Raw genomic sequence first — 23,431 nt, forward strand, 5'->3', positions numbered from 1 at the left:
CAATTAACCACACAAATAGAAAATCAACCATGAAGAAATACCTTCTGTTTCCATGTTTCATTGTTTGTTTGCTTTTGTCTTTTCTCTTTCACATCTTGCCCTTTTTTTGCATCATTTTGACTATTTTGTTTGTCCTCCCAGTTTGAATTTAATTCCTTTTTTCCTCTAGTTTTCCCCAGTCTCAATAACAAATAACTGAATCAAATATGCTGTTTCATAGCAAAGGATATTTACCCAAGAAATCTTTATTGTAGAAAAGCCTCAATGATAAACAGAGACAAACACACACACATGCACTAGCTGACGTTTATGGCTGAAGACTGATCAGTGAAGACTAACTATACCCTTACCATTCCTAAAAAAACGCCCAAGGGAGCGCTCCACACTGACAGCTGTAACAAGGTACTGTGTGTATATTTATGTGATTGTGTGTGTGTGTGTGTCAGTGTGTGCGTGTGCATTTGTGACAAAGGATACCAAAGGATACAACCCTGTAAAGAGAATCTAATTAAAACTCTATACAGCCACAAGGGACAGAGCGTCCCCTCCCTCTCTCATTTAACTATAGTGAACACTTCAGCTGAAGGACTGTTGGACTGTAGAGTCTATACACTGGCCTCCAAGGAGAAACGATAGAGATACAGAGAAGGATCCAGCGATAAAGTGAGTCACAGATTAAGGCCGTGACTGAGGCAGGGGCACCAAATTTTTCATTTGTTGTAAATGCAGCCTCTTTGAAGAAATGGCTGCTCGCTATTTACTAACATTAATGAACCAAAAACTTGTTTTTGAATTAAAAGGCAGCTGCATGACTTGACCCTTTGCAAAAGGCGAAAACAGGCAATCAATAACTGTGGTTTTAATATTCTTTAAATACCAAGAGCCTGTAAACACCAATTAACAGGAACAACACTGATATGGGCTCGATCTATTTACTAATGTCATTTGTAAAGGACTGTGTCTGTTACAATTAGTAATAATAGTGCAGTGAGTGCTAAAGCTGCAGTCTGAACAAACCCCACATAAAGACTGTTTCCACCAACTTGCACAGATTTTTTTAGTCTTTGACAGTCGGGGAAGAGCATCAACCTTATTACGAAACTACAGACAACACATGTAATGACTGGTCTGGCAAAATATAGATGGAGCAAAACTTTAGGTTTAGCAAATATTTAGTCAAATTTTGTCTCTCCTCAATTTTCTTATTTATTTAGCAATGTTCCAAACATTTGTAGCCCGCGCCGACAAACATCAGATTATAACTTGCTTAAATCGAAAATAAAACGTGGCTGTTTACTGGTTGATGCCTTCTCTGCAAGCCAGTTTGTGTTCCTGGCCAAAAATCATTTGTGGGGTGTAACACCACTTGACAACACAACAAGATCATCTGAGTGATAATTCTTCTCCTCTGAAACAATCTCACTGCATCAGGTCATTTCAGTTGTTTGAATCTGCCTGTCGGTCATACTTTCAATCACATAACATCAATCATTTAAACTTCTCAAGTTAATGGTTCAGAATCACCACCTTCAGTATTTCGATCAGGTAGCTACAAAAATTGGCAAAGTTCATATGTTCTGCTGCTCCTCTCATTTTCGGGCTGTAGCTACAAGACTTGACAGTAATGAGGCAACAACTCAAAATTGTCTTCTGAGCCTTGTCTTTTTGTTGTAGTTATTATTTTTTTTTTTTAAATAAAATGGATTCAGATCAATTGAATCCTAGTGATAAGAAGGAGCACTTCATCAAGCTTTTCAACAGCCTGACAAGACGAGGTTAAAATGTAGTAGTAGTAAGATGTAGTTGAAGACTGTTGTGGAAACTAATTAGCATATTCACTGCGTCATCGCGCTGTATTTGCATTCTGCCTCTGCGCTCACATACTTTAATACAGCCGAATTTCCAATAAAGCTGTTCTCATTTACGCCTTTTTCTGTTTCTGCTGTCGGAAAACAGAACAAGTATCATAAGTAGTGACTGACATACAGCTCGTTAAGACTACATGCCAATGGGAAAAGTCCAACAGTTGGCCCATCAATGGTATAACTCGTTTGCTCACTCACTCATTCAGGGATGTAGCACTAAAGGGTTAAAAAAAAAAACCCCAATAAGAAATAATGAGCAAGTGGCACTTTCTCAAAGAGTCTGAGAATCTTCTAATCCACAGACAGACATATTTGATTATTGCATAGACTCTGTTTCGTTGTGTGATTAAAATACACCTCATAGATTCATGGTAGACTACACTGACTCTGATGTTTTGAATGCACACGCTGCTAATTAGTCAGGTTGCTCTTCTTTTCTCAAAGCTTTCAGAATCAGAGAGAATGTATTTCTTTTTGTTTTGTTTTGTTTTTTTTACCAGAGATGCTCAGGTAGACGGCAGGACTCGTCACATTCTCCCCTGTCATCTCGTTCACAGCCTCTAAATGGTAACGTCCTGCGTCTGTCGCTGTGGTTGCCAGGACGACCAACTGATTGTCCGAAGTGATTGCTCTGTAGGGCACAAACAAAACACGCAGGGAACAAGGGATTAGAAAACACAGGAACAACAACTGAAAGGAAAACATGCCTCGCTCGGGCATTGCTCCGTCTCAGACAAGAGCACTGCTCAAACTAAGACTCTGACAAGAGGAGAGTATTTGCTACATGGATCATTTAGAATTCATAAGGGGGGGGGGCATTGAATACAAGCATCAGAAAGGAAAGAGGATTCTGGAAGCTTAAATAAATCTCTCCTCCTGTCTCAGATTGATATGTGGCTCATTTTGTGTCTCTTTCATTCTTCTGGCCATTCTCACTGTTTGTGTTTTATCCTCTGTTCTTCCGTCTTTTCACTGATCCATCCTTATTTCCCCGTGTACCCGCAACAATCAATACAGCACAAACATACAGTACAAGCACACACAATCACAAACATAAGATCTAACCATCCTCACATGAGCACACAGAGATAGGAAACAATCGTTTACAAACAGACTTTTGTGGTGCTGCCGGTTATAAGGGGAGCATAATAGGAAGAGTTGATTTTGGAAGGAGACGGAGTGGATAGGGAGGAGGACAACAGGGGGGAGCTGAGGAGGGTAAAAAATAGATTTGTAACGCTCAGATTTTCATGTGTTTGAACTTGTCTGTCTGGGAACAGATGCCGCAAGGCAGGAAGCGCAGGTTGATGTTTTTAGTGATGCTACTTGTGTTTTCCGGATCCCCCAATATTCTAACCTGAGAGCCGGTGCTGAAATAAAATCAATACGACCAAAGGGAGAATAAAGCATATTAAAGCGAGATGACTGTCTTTTATTCTTATAGACTCAGCCTGTTTTTGTGTCCCTGCGAAAAAACTTTTTTTATTTTGGGCTACACAAATAAAAAATAAAAGGATATTCAATGATTGTGAATACTGCACATTTTTATTTGTAAAACACATTATTTTGAACAAAACAACTGTGTGCATGTGTGTGTGTGTGTGTGTGTGTGTCTAGGTTATGTGTATTTTTCTGTGAACATTGTTTAGCAGTGCTGAATTATCAGCAGTGGGTGTGCTCCTAAATGAGGCCTGCAGGTGCCATTTTCTTGCCGGATGGACATGGTTTCCACTCCATTTAAATTTGACCATAACACAGCATTCTGCTTATTCCGACTTGAATCAATGGCAAGTAAACAAAACATTCTGTGTACCAACATCACTGTAAACAACACAGACTAGTAAACACATATTTCACTTGGTTATTTTCACCACACTGGCTTTTAGCAGCTGAGAATGAATGGAAAAGGTGGTTTGCAGTCTCTGCCGACGCCATACAGCTGGAGAAGATGAAAGGAAAGTTTACTGCCTTGCTACTGTTTGATTATCATATGATAGATAACTGGTGTCATGGCTGCCACCTCATGTGCCATCTACATTCAGTTCAGGTGGTCACTCCACCCTCGCTCCGATGCTATAAACTGCGTGCTGGCACAACAAAACAACCAAATGCGACCCACCAATATCCATAGCTCTACTGTAAAAAGGCTGCGTTGATCCAGCCATGAACATCAGATTTATATCCTGTGACCAAGAGCATGGAGGTGTTTGTATGTGCACTGGAACTAATGGTTGAACAGGATATTGATGGAGAAGAGAAGAGAAGAAACACAAACACACACACACACACACACACACAGAATTCCTCAGGTCTAATTTTATTCCGGGTGATTTCCCAGGAGAACATTCACAACAGCCAGAGCCTGAACCCCAACAATGACACTCCATTTGTGTGAGTGTGTATGCTGCCTTGTGTGTGCATCTATGTTTGGATGTGTGTGTGTGTGTGTGTGTGTGTGTATGTGCATTTAACCATATCTCACTGCCTGAAATAGAGACTTTCACCAGACCTTCCTCCTGCGCTCTCTTACTTATTCCACAGTAGTAATAGATTCTGCATCCTCACCGAGGTCTATAATGCAATTTATAGCTGTTAAGCTCATTAACTGCACTGACCAGCCCATTTTATCACATCTATTTTACCCAGCACATGCTGATTAATAGACAGTGAAGGCATGTCTCCACTTGCCCATAGTGTCTGAGGGCGGAGGGAGCCTGGGAGGTCCGAGGGAATCTAAATCCACTAAGTTATTAACATTCAAAGTCAAAGGAGCGCAGTGGGGGGGGGGTGTTTGAGGAAGCAGTAAGACCAATTAAGATAGCATATTAACATCTGAACATTTGTTTAGTTAAAAGCATTTGTTCATGTAGTATCTTTCCTCATTTACATAAAGCCATTTATATGTCCTATTTACATTTGAAATCACTGGTGATGACACAGGCTGATGGTTACAGTGATTTGCTTCACACTTTCATTTTTTTCCCCCCTTCTCAGGCTTGATTTCCCATTAAATCTTCACATGGAAGTTTCATATCGGAAAATAAGCAACATGGAGGAAAAGGAATGAAATAAGCCAATAAGAAGTCAGGCAACAGAGATTAGAGGACCTCGATTCATTTGGAATTCCCTTCAAGAAATAATAAAATGCCCCCGTTCGTTCCGAGTAGCTGGAGGGTGGTTACACAATATCATCCTAAGAGTTACATTAAAGTCCAACACACACACACACACACGCACACGCACACACATACACATACAGGCGTTCAAATAGTCGTGCACATGAACAGCTTACGTGTGTGTCTTTTCACTCTGATTGAATGGCATTGTCGTTTAGATTTAATAAAACACAAATTCAACATGCAACTTTCGGCTCTCTTTTAGTTCTACATTTAATTAAACTGGACAAAATTGTTCTGGCTTTTAATTAAAGACAAACTCAATTGTAAAACTGTGCATAACTCTGCATGCTTATGTGTGTGTGTGTGTGTGCGCATGTGTGCGACAGTTTATCCCTAGGCAGAAGAGGGAAATTAAAATACAGTAATCAGCTTGATCCTATTCCCTCCTTCTGCATTCCTCCCTGTATCCCTCATCCCACTCAAATAATAAAAAACAGCCTCTCTGACTCTTTCTCTCAAATCCCATCTTCCATTCTCATTCAGATTACAATCTGCACATTTCTTTCTTGGTTTCTTCCAATTTTCTTTGCATTTCTCTCTGTAGCTGTCTCTCTGTCACACTCTCCTTCCCCCTAACTCTATATAACTGCCGTGTCTTGCTTCCCATCTCCTCCCCCCTGACTTCTTTGAACCAAAGCACCAAGCCAGATTGGTCTTTCATTAAGTGTCTGGCCCCAAGACTCATTTAATAAACACTCACGGGTGTCCGCACTGCAAGACTGACTGCCGAAGACATACACACACCCACACACACACACTACACACACACATACAAGTGTGCCAAGAGCTAATTAGCACACACATGTCGCAGGCCAGAGGATGAGTGAATGAGTCAGTTTTTTTTTTTTTTAGTTTTTCTTTATATATCTAAGTGTGTCTAAGTGTGTGTGTGAGTGTGTGCGTCAGGTCTCCTGCCAACAGAGCCTACCTCGGCCTTGTCTGCCCTCCCTCTCTATCTCTAATAGGCAACGTGCCACCTTCTTAACCCACAGTGCGTCTGACACACAGACGCTCAGGGCAGGGGAGTGTGGCAGCAGGGCAGAAGGAGGGATACTCCACTGTAAACCGAGTCCAGACAGCAGGCTCTTTTTGGCAGCTTCGTCTCCAAAGCAAGTTGCCAGCCAGCCCGCCGCCCACACATACAGCGCATACATACGTGCACACACCTTCTCACACGGACCTTCGCACAGTCGGGAGCATTCACTGTCCCCAGCAGCCGTTTAAAGCGGATGTTTGCTTTGGTGTTAAAGTCGGTGGACACATGAATACATCCTCTGTTGGACTGATTGATAGTTAACGTACATACCTCATACCTGCTGAAGGCCACATTGTGTGTGTGTGTGTGTGTGTGTGTGTCTGGACCTGAAAAAATCCTGCTTAAAGTTATTTATTACAAACTTTACACAGGGCTGAGGTATTAAAATTTTTTAAACATCCCGGCTCTCAAAATTGCCTGTCAGCTTGAGTTGTGGTGTGGTGTTCTCTATCCCAAAGTAATTGGTAACTATAAAACTCAGCTGCAGAGAGAGCATTGTTTTGAATGCGGAGAGGACGGGGAAGCTTCTGCACAATATTCATCAATATGTGCTATGATAGCTTTTCTTGGCTCGTGCTTGTTCTTTATCTGCACAACTGCAAACAAAGGCCGACATAAAAAACACACAGTGAAGCCAATCACTGTAGGCATTACGAAAACAAGTCATTCTTGTCAGTAGAAGTATTATTGTTTTAATTTCATTGACTTGAAGACCCTTAATGTGGCTTTTTTTTTTTCTTTTAAACAACTTTGAATTCAGGAAGAAACAGTGCAAACTTTGTTCCGTAACTTCACTGGACTTCATGAGGATAAATGTATGAGTCATCCATCAAGAATTGCGTTTCTTGGTTCGGTTCGGTTGCTTCACTTGGTTGAGGCTGGTATTTTTCACTGATTTCAAAGGATGCACTCCCTCATGGCTGATGGCAATGTCTGACAGAAAGTTCCTCTTGTGAGGCTTTGGGGTAAATTGGGCACAAGGAGAAGCTGAAAGTCTTAGATGATATAAGGTGCTGCTGTAGACTACTGTAATGTAAGAGTACAGGGTGAGGGAAAAAGAGGAATGATCCTGGTAGTGAAAAGAGAAGATAAAAACAATGAAGAGAACTTAACTTTTCCAACAACAGTTACATGTAGTTTTGGAAAATATGACAGATCTGTTTTTGTAATGGGATTAAAGAGTCTAACTGAGTTAAGACTGAGAACTGGACCACTGCCAGTAACTCTTGACACTCTGCTGCCAGTAGCTTGACAGTGACTGCTTTAGTGATTTTCCATGCACAGTTTAAATGAAGCTATTGTTAACACAGCCTGGGGTTGAAGATTTGTTTTACAGTATATTTGCTGAATATTCTTTAATCCTCTTGCTCAGTCTAAATGCACTTCCTCAAAAAATTATCTTTAAATAAAACATTTGTTTAAGTCTCTGATTACTGAAAAATAAGCCAAAAGGCTAAATCAAGAAACTGAAACTTCTCAGGCTTGCTGGCTTTAACAGTGAAGTGTGTTCTGTGTCAAATATAAGAGAGAAGATTAAGTATTCTTTTAGAAAGTCACAAAATTATTGTCAGATTCATGACACATGTTAGTGAATAAAATTCATTCTAAATTGACAGCCACGTGTCCACAATCAGCATACTGCCACGGCCACATTTGTCTATATAAGGAAATACACTTATGCTGTGTTGGTAGCATGGCTCCTAAAGCAAAAAGCAGAAGAATTTCACAACTACAGAAATTGAAACGATGGTGTCAGAGATGGAGGCCAGAAAAGGGAAACTTTTCCAAAGTGTTTCCGCAGGAGTCACAATGTTTAAAAAAAATGAGGCTTGGGCTGCAATAACCAAGGTGGTGCACACTGTGTCCCCCCTCCGAGATAAGGTTTAATATTAAAGTTGATGCAAAGAAAAAAAAAAAAAAATCAAATAACAGACCAAAAGGAAAAAAAAAAGGAAACAAGTTCAGCACCTGATCTGTCAGCTCAAGATGAGAGAATCACTGCAGTTATTGGGCAAACATCCTTAAGTGGAACACCTCTGAGTGATGACACCCAACTGTAAAATGTTTGCACTTGCCTGTCTTTCTGTAGGCTAATGAACGAGCAGAATTCATTTACATTTTATTCAAATGAATAAGCATTGCAAACAAAACTTCAAAATTTAATTGTAGGCCCGAATGACGCTGGATTGGAGGATGATGCGCTGTCAACCTCTCACTCCCGGCTGCCAGCCAAAGCACAGCCCAGGAATCTCGTTGCTATGTGCGCATCGTGACCGACGAGGTTGTCCAAAACATAGCCATGAAGGACATTAGAATACATCAGTAAAACAGTGAAACAATTATTGGATGTCCTAACTAATAAATAAGTGCCTGTTTTGAAGTGTTGTGCGTTTCATTTGCTTCAGAAAGATGTAGCTATTCTCCAGAAACAGTAGATTACTCTGTGGTTGCACTAGTGGCTTCAAATTAGGAACATGTCCAACATGGAAAAGCTTGTTATGCCTGACAGTAGTATTCAGCTTGCTGTTATAAAATTAGGCATTTTAACCTACCATCAGAGATGCTGCATTAATGGCGAGCCTGAATGAAAAACAAAACTGTTTCAATATGGACATACACTCCATTTAAGCAATGCCTGGGACACTAAGTTTTCATGGTTGAATATTTTAATTATGACAAAACTGATGAGGATGAAAGGTTTGCCAAATTCAGGTGAGAAAATATTGGTGAATCCCGGATTTGTGCATAAAGCATTCATACGCACAGTTTCATCACTGATTGTGAATGAGGCCCATTATGAATCTTAATATTATACGACTTATACTACATTTAGTATTGCTGTAGCTGCTTCTAAGCAGGGTGATATAGCTGGACTGTCATAGGCATCCCTGCTGCTAGAGTAATTAAGTGAGCTTCAGCACTCGTTCCATACTTGTTCTTAATAAATCCCTCAAACACTTATAACACAAAATGTCTGCTACCCTTTTATCTTGTGACAAACAAAAGGAAGAAAACAAAACATCGACCAAATAACTCCACATCCCTATAATAAGCCTGTTGGAGCTGAACCAAATGAGAAGAAATAATGGAAGCCGGCTGCTGATGCATTAAAAATGTGCATCAACTATTTAGAAGGCCTGGCTTTGGTCTATCTCAATTCAAATCATGGCCAAAACATTTTGGATGACATTAAAATCATAACAAGGAAACACTCAACATTCATGGTGGGCACATTCAGAGCCACACAATCAGACCTACATGCACCCAACCTCTGGCAGGACCCACAGCACAAGGCCAAAATTATGTGGACACTCAAACAAAGATATGGATACTAGAATGTAATTACACAGCTACTATTTTCTGATATTTTATGGTCAAGACGATTAATTAATTACATGGTAAGTTATTTGAGAATGAAAACAATCATTAGTTGCAGCCCTAAATTACTGAACCTCTCATTTCAAAACTATAGTCATTAGTAAGCTGCCACAAAAGCTTTTCCAGACGACTTTGAAACCTGACTGCAGAGATTTGCTCTGATTCAGCGACAAAAGCAAAAGAGGCCGGTCAGTGATGCTAATAAATGGTGGCTCTCAGTCGATGTTCCAGTTCATCCTAAAGGTGTTGGATGGGGTTGAGGTCATTGCTCAGTACAGGCCAGTTCATCAACTCCAGACTGGGACCAAAGTTGAAAGTGTGCTATTGTCTAGAATATCACTGTATGTTGTAGCATTAAGATTTCTTACACAAACAGTCCAGGGTTTCTCACAGTGTATTAAAGTTTCCATGCCTAGCGTGACATTAATAGTATCTTCGCTTACATCAGAAGAAATTATTACACGAATTCACACAACTAGAGCTCTGTTTTTAAGGAGAGACCATCATCTAGTGGCTAAACTAAGGTCTGTCTAGTTGAGTTCAGCAGGCAACTGACTGATCAAACTATGCGTTTGCTTTGTACTAATGAATCAGAGCAGCATGCAGCAAATTCGGGGAAACATAAAACCTTCTGATTTTTGACAACTGGGAAAAATTTGTTGCAAAAGTTTAAGTGCACAGTCAGGTGGAGACGGACGGACAAACTGCTGCACTGCTGGCGTTTCGGAGCTCCCTGCTAAGCGGTGACCAAGGCTGAATGTGTACGTGGTTGCTTAAGTGAGGTTGACTCCTGACCACATTTTAAGTAACAGTAAGAAAGATGAATGTATCTTGATTTTTTTTACTTATGTACATAGTTAACTAAGTCAAAAAAGAACCTGGTGAGTATATGCTAAAAAAAACGTGCCCCCCCTCCACTAACCGATAGATTCCTTGGGGGAAACGCTGCAGTCTCAGACCAAATGTAAGTAAGTAAAGAAAGCTTATTTGTGTAGCACCTTCCGCAGATACAAAATCACAGCGTGTTTACATGGATGAAAAAATACACTATTAAAAAATGATATTAAAAACAGCAATGGAAACATACAGCTCAGGGCTGACAAGTTATAATCACAGCAACAACGAACAAATGAGGACAGAGACACATAAAAAAAAAAAAACAGAAGTTCAGAACACAGAAATAAGCCAATAAAAAGCAACAGATAAAATGGAGCAGCTATTCAGACAGACTAACCAAGAGTCGGGTCGAATAAAAGCGATTTTAGCTGCCTCATGAAGAATGTCACGGCAGTCGCAACACCAAGGGGAGGGTAATCCATAAATTGGGTGCAACAACTTGAAAAGCACAATCACCTCTGGTTTTATAGTGGGTTTGAGGAACAGCCAGTAATTGTTGTTCAGAAGACCTGGTCGCACAGCGAAGGAAGAGGTCAGCTATATACTGGGGTGTTTGACACTAAAGGTGAGCACCGGTATTTTGAAATGGGTGTGGAGTTTGACTGGAAGCCAGTGCAGAGAGGATACAATTGATCTATTGTCACTTCTACAAAACCAAGCAGCTGTATTTTGGACAGTTTGGATGTGGTTCAAAGAAGTAAAGAGGAGGTTACAATAATCGAAACAAGAAGAAATAAAAGCATGAATAATCATCTCCATCTCAACCCTGGTCACCACGTGTGTGAGCTGGCTGAGATGATTATCAAAAGACAGAGATTAATCAAAAACGACACCTAAATTTCACAACGTTATGCTGAACACAAAGATTTAAGAACCCCATATACTTTTTGATGTTTGGAATTAAGTTTTCAGGATAAATTATAAGCTTCTGTCTTATTTGCATTAAACTGAAGGCACTTGTCAGCCATCCAAATCATGATGGCATCAAAAACATTCATTTTAAATTGCCAATTTGTTAAACTCATCAGGTGTAAAAGAGCAATAATACTGAATATTATTGGCATAAAAATGATAAGAGATGCCACTGTAACAGCTAATCATCTGTCCAAGAGGCTGCATATATGAGGATTACACACTTTTGGGAGTCTACAACTCAATCCTCTCACATGTCAAAAATGCATTTCCATTTCTGTTCACACCTTATTAATAACTCACAACCCAATCTAAAGTTATTCACTGTTAATGTCCTAGTTCTGCTTGATGAATCTTGATGATTTTTTCTCTCAGAGAAATACAGCTTGTATATGTGAATGCACGAGTCCCATGAGGAGGGAGCGAAAGAGAGGGAGAAAAAAAAAAAAAGAAAGATGGTAGAGGTTACAACAGTAATGAACACTAATGTGTTTGTGAGAGATTTTAACAGCCCCTTCACTGACTCAGAAAACATTTCCCTACCTTCTGCCCTACACACTCTACAGCTCTGTGACTTGTAATTAACGCAGTGCCTAAATCACAGGCTTGCTTCCTCAATCTCCTTTACAGTTCCTTCAAATGGTCAAACGAACACAGAAAGGAGACTCTTCTGTGGTTGCACACCGGCTTGGCCAGTTGCCACCGCCAATAAGTCCTCCATAAAACACACAGGAAGTGTATGCCCGCACACACATAGTGGAGTATCCTTGTGCCCACACAGCCTAAGGCCTGCAGTCTGAAAGTAATTGGTGTGTGTGCGCATATGAGAGAGTAAGAGAGGGCGAGAGAAAAAAAGAGTAAGAGAAGGCTGCTGGACAGACTAGGTTTGTTTAATGTCCCCTGGCATGGCCTGAGGGACAGGCAGGGAAAAGTGGAAAGGCAACGAAACAGGAAAGGAAACCAAAGTGGGGCAGGGGTGAGATGGAGGCAGGAAGAGAGGAGAGGAGAGAGGGATGGGGATAGATGCTGAGTAAACAGAGGAGGGACACTTTTCTCTCCACCCGCTGTTTGTTCAGCTACAGGAGCTCCATGAGTCACTTCCTTTCTAACGCTACTTTACGTCTGTCTGTCTGTCTGTCTGTCTGTCTGTCTGTCTGTCTGTCTGTCTGTCTGTCTCTTGGTACACATACAGGCGCTTATTCATGTAAATGCACACAGAAAAACATTTGCTTTCCATGGTACAAATATCTGTCAAAACAGCTAATACATTAAAGCTGCAGTACCAGACCGCATTCTTCCAACAAGGAGGCTGAATGGATGGTAACAACTACGACTGTGAGACTTTGTGTCTGTGCGCAGCTGAGTGACTGTTGTAGTCCCATTAGGTGGATGGATCTCTAGACGAATGGCTATTATCCTAATTAGCACTAATTATGTCTGCTTCCAATTAACCACACAACTGGCAGTGACTTCTCTTGCTGTCTTTCCGTCTCTCTCTCTCTCTCTCTCTGTCTCTGTCGTTCTCTCGGATGGCGAAACACACCTTATTTTCAAACACTCTCCCAGCTGCTCAGCTAAAGAGACCAGCTGAACACAAAGCCACTAATCTTCACACTTGAATATAAGCTGTCATTTTCTAATTCTGGTTCATATAACTGTTTGAACCTGAAATAAAGAGTGTGACTCCTGACCGTGTGATTTATATTCTGCTTTTACAATCTATCTACTGGAGTGAAGGGCTATTTTCATGGGTTGTTGTAGCTGACACACAGCAGGTGTTAAATTTTCATGGTTACATGGTTGGGTATAGGGTGTTTAGTGAGAGGAGTGAGCCATGTGAGTTTAGTGTAGCGCAGCTTGTAGGATTTGCTTCATATATCTTAATATTGTACTGTAAATTTCTAGAAACTCAATCATGGACCCATAGAAAAAGTGACTGGAACTAATTCTTTTGGCTAACTGAAGAAGCTGCAACAACAATTAGCCGATGAGCAGAAAATTAACAATAATCAAGATCAAGATCAAGAAATTACAAACATTTCCTGGTTACAGCTCCAAACGTCAGGATGTTTTTCCTTGTGTTAACATAGTAAAATATCTTTGACACAACAAGACATTTGAAGAAATTGCAACAGGAGATTTTCACTTTTTTCTGACATTTTTTTTTTTAGAGAAAATGATTAATCAGGTAATCAGAAAATGATCAGTATCGCCAAAAAGAAGTCCGGTCATCAATTTGTAAAACTGCCTACAATGACACACCCACAGATATTAAAGGGATAGCTACCTCGGTATAAATGATATAGCAAATCTTTGACAGCTGATAAATGTCCATCATCTCACAGGTTACTGTACATCTTCATATCACTGAACTCTCATTTAAAAGTGTGTGTGTGTGTGTGTGTGTGTGTGTGTGTGTGTGTGTGTGTGTCTGTGTGTGTGTGTGTAAATTTGTATACACAGGATCACACTGATAATTTGTTAAAACACAGTCACATATTGCTCTATAAATGTAGACAAATTGCTTCCTGTAGCTTTAAAGGTCAGTAGCAGCAGTATGGAGTCTGTCTCTGTTTTATTATCAACGCCAACACAACCACACCGTTACAGCATGTCCTGTAAAACAAGGGTTTTTAACTGATACTCTTGTCACCATGGTGATAGGAAATCAATACAATGAAAAAAAACGATTCTGCCTACAGGTTAAAACAATCTACATTATTCTATAACAAACATAACCACACATACACACACACACACACACACTTGCTTTCATAGATCTCGTAATGTGCATAAACCCTGCAGCTACACTGTCAGTGAATGCATCACTCACCATTACCTGTTCCTTCTATAAGAACCACACAGGGTGACAGAGACTGTCTGGAATCTGTAAATAGAAACTGAGGACACTGAGGATACTGTACATGCATTGAAATGACTAAATAGAACGATGGTTACATTGCAGCCGGTATAGGGCAGCATATGTGTGTGTGTATGTGTGTGTATTTTGGTGAGACTTTCCCATTAATCTAACCATGTGATGTGTATTTAATACCTATTTAAGTGTACTAAATGAAATACATGGCAGGGAGTTTTTGAGAAGCTACCGTGCACAACTCGATAAATAAAGCAACAAGGATTCTTCTTTACACTTGCATTTTGTGATAGCAGGCAGAAACGCAAGCTCAATTTCATGCTAGAGAGGTACCTACATTGCAGTATGCCACCTGCTCGGCATAAGAAACTACCTCAGCTGCAACTCCACCCACATTGGCGGAAGCAGGTTTTCTTGGAGCCAGAAAATAGCTCAAGAGGCGCAAGTGCAAAACGGACAGCTGACGTAAAATGTCATTGCGAATGGTTCTGGTTCTGTGGCAGCACAGAATTAGAGACCTACACGAGTGTGAACAATGTGTATGAGCCTGTTGGTGTGTGTGTGTGTTTAACAGTACATGAGTACATTTGTTTGCATGTGTGAGTGAATGTGTATTGGTTAAAGTACACTGTAATTATCTGAGCCGAGGTGATAATGACGAACAGGAATCCTATAACACGAACAAGCAGCGAAAACTAAGAAAGTGGAAAAGTAAGAGAGAAAATAAGAGTTTTCTACATTAAGGATGGATAGCTAAGTGTTTGAACTAAAAACAGAGGACAGCAGGTCACACTGTGAACGCATTTATTTCTTGACATAAGCCCCCAAGTCATAAACACAAAACTCCCTCGAGAATACATGAGCAGAGAGGTTGGAGCACAGTATAATTTCCCGAGAGCAGGACGTGCTAAAATTTTGCCTTTATTTGTGTCTGAGAGAAAAGAAACTTGTGACCTTCTGGTTATTGATCCAACTCTCAGATTTATGTCATTTTGTGGCTCTGATATTAACCAGTCAATCAACATTGTGTCCTTTTACTCTGGCTGGATGTTTACCTTAGGAAATATACATTGTGGAGGATGGTGAACAGAAATGCACGTAGATAATTTCTTGCGAGAATTGTGTTTGCATTTACAACCAATTTTGCATTTCCTTAATTTGTTTATTCATTTGTTTTGTGGTTTCTTCTGCGGTAATCACCTGTCACCCACTAACAGTCGCTCCTCACTGCTCCGTGTCTCACTCTCTCTCTTATTAATTTGCACTTTTGCTTTCCCCCTCTCTGTTTTGTCGATAGGTTAAGAACTCTTTCCAATGGCAGGTGTGTGTGTGTGTGTGTGTGTGTGTGTGTGTGTGTGTGTGTGTTTGTGTGTGCACAGGGTCTGCGTGCATGTATGCGCAATCTGGTCAGTGATGGATGTGTGTGTGTGGCAGGTAATTAAAAGTGTGATTAGTGGATAATTAAAAGAGGTCTCTGTCTTTAGAATATTTAACGACTTTAGACAGAGGACACGCTCACACATGCACACACACAAGCTGGCAGGTGGGAATGTGTTGGTTCAGACTGTAATGGGGAAATAATGATTCCTGAGATGACATAGGATATAGGCAGGGAGACACCAGTAGAGAGAAAGACAAGATGAAGGGAGGTGGAGAAAGAGGAAAAAAGGACAAATCAGATATAGACAAAAAAAACACTGCACTTTTCAAAGATCCACATCCATAAAATGAATCATCATCAGCACAAGCTATGCAGGCTGGACACACACATTTAACACACACTCACCAAAAGCCACACACCCTCTCTCTCTCTCTCTCTCTCTCCTGCCTCTCTTTGAGTGATCAGTTCAGACAGAAGCAGCTGCTCTATGGCAGACAGAAATAGATGAGCAGAGAATCACTTACTGCAGATCCCAGGAGCTTACACACGGGGGAACTTACAAACATGTAAAAAGGTTAAAGCGTAATGGAGTTGTACATGTAGAGGAATTAGAGCTAAATTTCCACCTGGTATTAAAATGAGATCACAGCCAATGTTTATCTACAGGTATCTGTGATCATTTTTGTCTGCACTCTGACTGGATGCAAGGATACAAGACTTACAGTCTATAGACATGTGAGGGACAGCAGCGTCTTGAGCTAAACGCTAACTTTAGCAAGCTAACACGCTCACAAAGATAATGCTAACGTGCAGATGTTTAGCAGGTATAGTGTTTCACATGTTCACCATCTTCGTTTAGCATGTTAGCATGCTAATATTTGTTAAATAGCAGTAAAATGCAGCTGAGGATGATGGGAATGTCAATAGTTTTGCAGGTATTTAGTCATAACCAAAGTATTGGACAAATCTAGTTTTTGACGAGATAGTGTCACTAGATGAAAAGTTAAGGCATTGCCAAAGTAATCATCATGCCTCAGTGGGGCATGAATATCTGCACCAAAGTCTAACCATCAAAAAGTTGTCAAAATCAGTCTTTGAAAGTCTGGGGATCAGCAAAGTCACTGGACTAATCATCTGGGCATCCATCTGATGTCTGTCAAGAAATTTCATTGCAGTCCATACAGCAGCTCACAAGACATTTCAGTCTTAACCATGAAAGTCAGCCTGCTGTTGGCACTAGATGAAAGGTCAAGGAATCTGTAGTAGTGTTCATCCTGTGTGGACCTTGGATGTCTGTACGAAATTCAATGTGAATGCATCCAGTAGTTGCTGAGATTTTTCAGTCTGGACCAAAGTGGTTCACCCACCAACAGAATTCCATCCCTAGAGCCATGCTGATGGCACGGCTAATAACAAACATGATGATGTAAGGGGTCATTTGACGTGGGATAGGACAGCATGTATTTACCTTCCATTTGAGGCAGAACAGATCAGCGTTGTAGGAGGAGAGAGAAAAGACAGGCTGGTCGTTTTCTCCAGGAAAAGGGGTTTGCAGCCGCTGTGAATGCTACTACTGTACCCGGATCATGCCGGAGTCTCTGTGAAGCTGTGAGTGGATGGCAAACTTCAGAATGAGTCATGATGCTTGTGCACTGCGAGTGGTACTTCTTCACAGAGCTGAATAACACAAAATGAACTGCATACACCTACTGTAGATGAGTGTGTCTGAGATCAAAATGCGAGGCATTGTAAATTCAGTGACACTTCTATGGTAATGTGTGCCACGTGTGTTTACATACTACATTAGCATATGTTTTGTTTTATGCAGATATCCAGATGCAGATAGCATTTTATCACCAGGGCCAGGGGTCTTAGAAAATGTAAACGGTGGCCCATTAGGGCTTGTTACAGTGCATAAAGTATTCATTTGTTGCTACAGGAACAAAAACAACTAGAATAATTAGTCTAGTATAATTCAAATATGTAAAAGGAAACTAAAATCATGGTAGTAAATAGGAACATATTTTGAAACTGCGATGCAATCATCTTTGTCGCACTCCTGCAGTTTAGGGAGCTTTTTGTTCCTACCCCTCCTATTCCCTCTCCTGCTGCTTTTTCTCCCTCCCTTGAGTGTGTGAGGCAGGGTAAGCCTCTGTCATTTGGGAGAGTCATTAAGTACAGCCTCAGAGTTAATGTCTTTTCTACTTTCTACTTTAAAAAAAAAAAAAAGAAAAAAGTTTTCTTTTTACCTTAGTTGTTTGAAAAATGTGACTGGAAGAGGACAGCAAATTTGGAACACAGTTACAAGTAAAGGACATAAGTTAAGGACAAATGAGAGAGAGTCTCAAATTCACCTGATATATCCAGCCAGACATCGAGGCTGTTATCTCAGCAAACAACAAATAGATCTGACTGCGAGCTGAGGTCGTAAAATAATGGTGCTATCAACTCTAAGACATCCACCCAATTCTGTGTCAAGATAGGGGAGAAAATGTAATTTATTAAAACACAATGTTTTTACCTTGTGGCATACATGTTGGTCTACTTATAGCCTACAGACTTTGGGAAACACATCAACAGTTTTAAACAAAGCTACAACAAATTGCTTTTGGCAGAATAAGCAATGAATATTCATAGTCCGACGGCAGGCCCTAAAGTGCTGTCTTCATAATGCAATTCTATCCCACTCCACCTTGACAATGAATAATATTACCAGAAAATGCAATGCAATTAAAGCAACCCCTTGTTCCCTGTCTCCCTTTGCCACATGTGTCGCTCCCCCACCCCCCACGCAGTACAGTGATAATATTAAAAATTAAACAAGTCATCTGATTTCTTTACTGCAAAATTCATGCATAATAGTGTGGTGGTAGAACAAGTCGCCTCCAGCCAATTTTTAGCAACAACCAGTCTTTTGAAAGCAGATAAAATGTATGACACTGGACCTAAATTAGATACAAAGAGAAGGACATTAAAACTGTGAAGAAGTCTACAGATAGAAAATCCTTTTGCCTATTATTTACAGTGTTGATTACAAATGTATACAAATGGTTAGTAAACACCAACTGAATACATTATGCATGTTTGCTCAGATATGCTGTATGTAAACACACACACACGGACAATGTCAAGGTTTTAACCTTTCTGCTAAAATAAAACAAGAGTTTCAGATTATTCTATTATCTAATTACAGGTTAGTAACCTCCACACCCATTAAGCTCTCCTTGTGACACTCTCTGCTGTCAGGTAGAAAACAAACTACTTGTGACTCAAACTGTATCAACACAGACACATTGTGCCCCCAAGGCGATAGGTAGGTCATAACCATAATTCGTAAGTGGGTGTACAGACTGAGAACAGCCCTGCATCAAAATAATCCAAGGGTCTGAGGTCGTGGGAGCATGTTGCTTCAAGTAATTATACAACAATGAAATATAATCCAAGATATGTGCTTTGTGAATAGATTTGTCTGTTTGGAAGCTTGTAATATACCAACGCACTTTCCATTGCAATTTTGTGCAAAATATAAGTGATTATTTAGAAAAATTGACAAAATGCAATTGCGAATGGTCTGTTTTTCCACTGAGTTATGGTATGCGAATAAATCTGGCTTTTCCTCTCTTGCGATATCTTTCCAATTAAACGTGACAACAGTGTCAGTCTTCAGCGACAGTCTGCTTCTCGGTTGGAACTGGCTGCCTGGGGCACGATACGGCAGGCGCCACGACTTGAAAGTGAAAAAAGTGTTTCCATGTCACTTTTGCAAAAAAATTTTTGTGTCATTTGAGAGTTTTTCAGAAATTCACGTGTTTCCGTTACTCGTTTTTAAGTTCACAATTTCAGATTGCACTTTTAAATATAAAGGTCAGAATGCTGCTCTGACTGTTTGACAGCAGACTCCTTTCAGCCAAACTTAACTGTCTGACCAATTACCAAAGTGGTCAGTCCCTTGATACATGTGTCTCTGACTGAAGTGTATTAACTTCAGACTTTGCTGCCCTCATAGGCCAATTAGGCCAATTAGTTCCATTGGTTAATAATTGTTTTCAGGTGACACCAAACACCAAAAACACACCAACATAGAAACAACAACAAGCCAAATCAATTTCCACATCTCTGCTACAATCTTACACTCATAAAATCTATACAGACTGTCTGTTTGAGACCGGAGGTGAGCTGAAGGTGAGCGGAGGAATACCAGGATTACCATTTCTCCTTTGAACTGTGATCAACAACCGCTAAGACTGACAAGAAAGAAGACAAAGTGAGAGGGAGGGCAAGAATGAGAAGCAAACAAGAGAGAGACAGAGCAACAGACAAATGTCTATTGAAATGTAGAGAGAGGTAAGACATCGAAGTGGAAATGGAAGAGTTTACAGTGGAGAATTTTCATTCTGTTATTTGCCGCCACATTAGAGGACCAAAGGAGCAATTCAATTATGGAACAGGATGGAGAGAAGGGAGGGAAAAAGAGGAGAGCAGGCATGGAATGGGAGGAGAGGTAAATTGGAAAATATTAAGTTCAGGCAGGCGTCAAAAAAGAATTCCTGTTGCTTCATGTCCTGTCTTTTTTTTTTTTTTCTCCCTATAATTAATCAATGTAGAAATGTTAAATGGTGAATTCAAAATGCTGTTTGTTCATTCATATCACACTGATGTAGCTTTCAGCCAGTGCCCACTACTATTAGTGACAAAAAGGCAATTAACTTTAACACAACTTCTTGTTCAGGTAGATGTTAGGCTTATGTACAGTTGATATTTCCTCTTGTTCCATTTTAAAAGTCAACAAACTGTAACAATAACAATTACTCATAACAAGCCTTATTTGAGCTGTCAATTAAAAGTAATTCTAAAAAGACAACAGCAGCATAGTTCCCAAAAGAAAACCCCGGCCAGATTCTGTCTATGATTTTAATATTTTCTAGAAAGCTGTCTAGTTTATACATGGCATTAATACGCAGGATTCAAATACTGTACTGGCAGAGCTGCACAGTAAATGAAGACATACATGGACATTTGTTGCCAAGCAAGTCAGAGTGGTAACTTTAGCCTGTTCATCACATAGACTGCTACAGGCTGCTCGGGTAGCTAATGCAGAAATATTACAATAATTTAACTAGTTGTGAGACTGTAACTGACAACATACTACAAACCGAGACAACAAGTTTTCTGAACTTCTATGTGAGTGCAAATATGTGGAGAAACTTTGATTTGGTTTTGGATTTATCTTTGTTTACCGATTAGGTAAAGTATCCTGAGTATGTGTTTGTATATGAAGACGGCATTTCCTGTTCACAAGTTATGCTGAAATAAAATTGAATGTTTCTGCAGCAGATGTAAAGTTTGTGCATAAATGATAGATTTGCTGAATGCCGCAGAATTAAAGACAGAACTACACCAACATATAGTAGATGAACAAACAGGATAGTGTGAATATCAGGTAAACAAGGATATGAATTAGGGCTTCACAATATGTCGTTTCAGCATCGTCATCGCAATGTGAGCGTGTGCAACAGTCACATCGAAGAATGTGCAATGCCATGTAAGGAAAACAGACTGAAACACGTCATGCTACAACTTCTTCGCTGCTTGACACAAATTGAAAACTTGAATGGTAAATATGCTGGACGTATATAAACATGCCAGTCAACAACTACATTAATGCCAGTTACTGGTTTTAATGTTGTGGCTGATCGGTGTCAGTCTGTCAGTTTATGTAAGAGAAGTAAAAGCCTTAACAAAGAGAACATAGAAATACAAGATGGTTGGCACATGACTGTGTTTAGAGCAATCATACGTCTTAAAATCCTACATGTCTGGGATTTTTTTGTAATCCCAAAAGTAACTAAATCATATCATTGAGAGGAAAGTCACATTCAGTATCTAAGCTTCTGGTGGCTCCAGAGATTAAGTTCCAGACACAATGGATTCAGATGAGCTTAAACTCTTTACTCCACATTCATTTCCTGTAACTTTTTTTTTTTCATGTCTACTTCTACCTCTTTTTCAGTCACTTTGATCCTCCCCTTTGGCTGCCGTGAGAAACTGTGTCATTATGAACAGCGGCGGAGCTGTGGTGGATTGAAGACCTTTCAAATGGCCGGTTGTGTTTTCAACACGTGGTGGGATTTAATCCTACACATCCTTTGACTCTCCTTCCGAATGATGCTCTATTTCTCTTGATCTTCTTGTTTGCCTAACGCACACACATGCATGTGTATGCACGCTGGCAGACACAAACACACACAACATCTGCTCGCAAAGTTCAGACAGCGAGAAAGTTCCTTCTGTTCAGACCTCTGCTGAGTGCGTGTGTGATGGAAAGAGGCAAAATAATGAATCGCTCCCTCTGTTACCTCTGTTAAAGTGGTGTTTGACAAATTAAAATGAATGAATGTCGAGACACACAGACACACACCTCCACAGCATATGGCTGCTTAGGGCAGGTCTATGAGGACAAATATTTCCCATCAGGCCCTGTCCTGACACTGACCACCTGTGACAATAGTGCTATCCGCACCACTCGACTCCCCAGCAACAAGAAACTGAAATATTCACTGTCCGCCCAGCCATGCTTCTGCATAGATCACCGCCTTTATTTGATCAGTCTGGGCTCCCTGTGTCCCCGATGGAAGAAGAAAGGAGAGTTCTAATTCTCCGCAGCCTGGTTGTCCTCTCGAAGCTGCTGGCTATCAGAGTCATTTCACGTCCATCTGCCACAGGCCTCAGAGCTAATTAAAACCAGCAGTTAGCTCTTCTCGACCTGGGCTGCAGGTCACTGCTAAAATATATATCAGCATCAACAGCGCTGAGGTGACAGCACTGTCTCAAAGTTGTTTTGACTGCTACTGGACAGCAGAGACGAAAACAGACTCAATATGTCTGAAGTTCACAGTCCATGTGAAAATGGAAGGATGAAAGGAAGAAAAACATTTTGTGGGGGGAAGGAGAGAGGTAGCAAATCAGAGAGATGGCAGAGCAGCATGAAGGGGGAAGATGGAGGGGGCAGAGAGTAAGGGCTCCATTAGATTAGAGAGTGTGGGAAGTGACAGCTTGTAAGTTCTTTGCTGGCCAGTATTTTGAGGGCTGGGGAGTTTGGGAATGTTCATAGACAGACAGGATATGTGTGTGTATGTGTAGGGGGGGAGGGTAGACACACACAGGGAATGAAGACTGTGTGTGTGCTGGATATGCAGAATGGGGTTAGGGGCAGGCACATGGACATAAATTGAGAGCGGTGGGACAGGCAGAAAGACAGACAGCGAGATGGGGCAGGGGACTCTGGGAGTGATGCATATCGGATCAATAAACTTCATAAACGACATCATCAGCTCGGTCACCACGAAGACAGCCAACCGCCAGGCACCATCTGGCCCTGTCTCACCGGACCGCAGGATCAGCCAGCGTAACCTCGCACACAAACACGAACGCATACACACACCGTTACACACGCAGAGCCGTGCAAATATTCACTGCACTCGCTTTGACACGCATGAGCGCACGCAGAGACATTCGAGCCAGGTAGACGCAACTGAGATTGGTCTGGAGAGACAGATTGTGTGCGTATGTGTGTGTGTGTGTGTTTGTGTGCATACACCACAGCAGTTAAGCAGTTTATTCAGGAACAGAAGTTTATGGGTTCTGTATAACACTATATCCTGTAGCATGATAATGACTGTAAAAGAGACAGAGAGTGAGAGCCAACCGAGAGAACAAAGCAATATAAAGAATAATTTAGAGGCAGAAAAGTAGGAGTGGGAGACGGAGCAGGGAGGTGAGAGGAGGAATGGGAGAGGAAGACATGTCTTGTTGAGACAAGAGAGGAGCTGTGAAGAAAGGTGCAAATTAGTCTTTTCTATGAAGGTTCAAAGGAAGAATTATGCATGAATCTTCATCACAGTGTGTGTA

The 23,431-nt window shown here is 40.7% G+C and overlaps 1 protein-coding gene across 1 annotated transcript in view; it reads right to left on the reverse strand.

Annotated features, from left to right (window-relative positions):
• sdk1 (sidekick cell adhesion molecule 1) overlaps positions 1–23,431 on the reverse strand; it is a 143,999-nt gene that overhangs the window by 103,747 nt on the left and 16,821 nt on the right. The window contains exon 5 of the mRNA XM_022738073.1: positions 2,363–2,496. Coding sequence (XP_022593794.1) covers positions 2,363–2,496 — 134 coding nt within the window. The remainder of the gene's footprint in view (positions 1–2,362; positions 2,497–23,431) is intronic.

This window comes from Seriola dumerili, unplaced genomic scaffold, assembly GCF_002260705.1.
Source record: "Seriola dumerili isolate Sdu_G_001 unplaced genomic scaffold, Sdu_1.0 BDQW01000035.1, whole genome shotgun sequence".
Classification (NCBI taxonomy): Eukaryota; Metazoa; Chordata; class Actinopteri; order Carangiformes; family Carangidae; genus Seriola; species Seriola dumerili.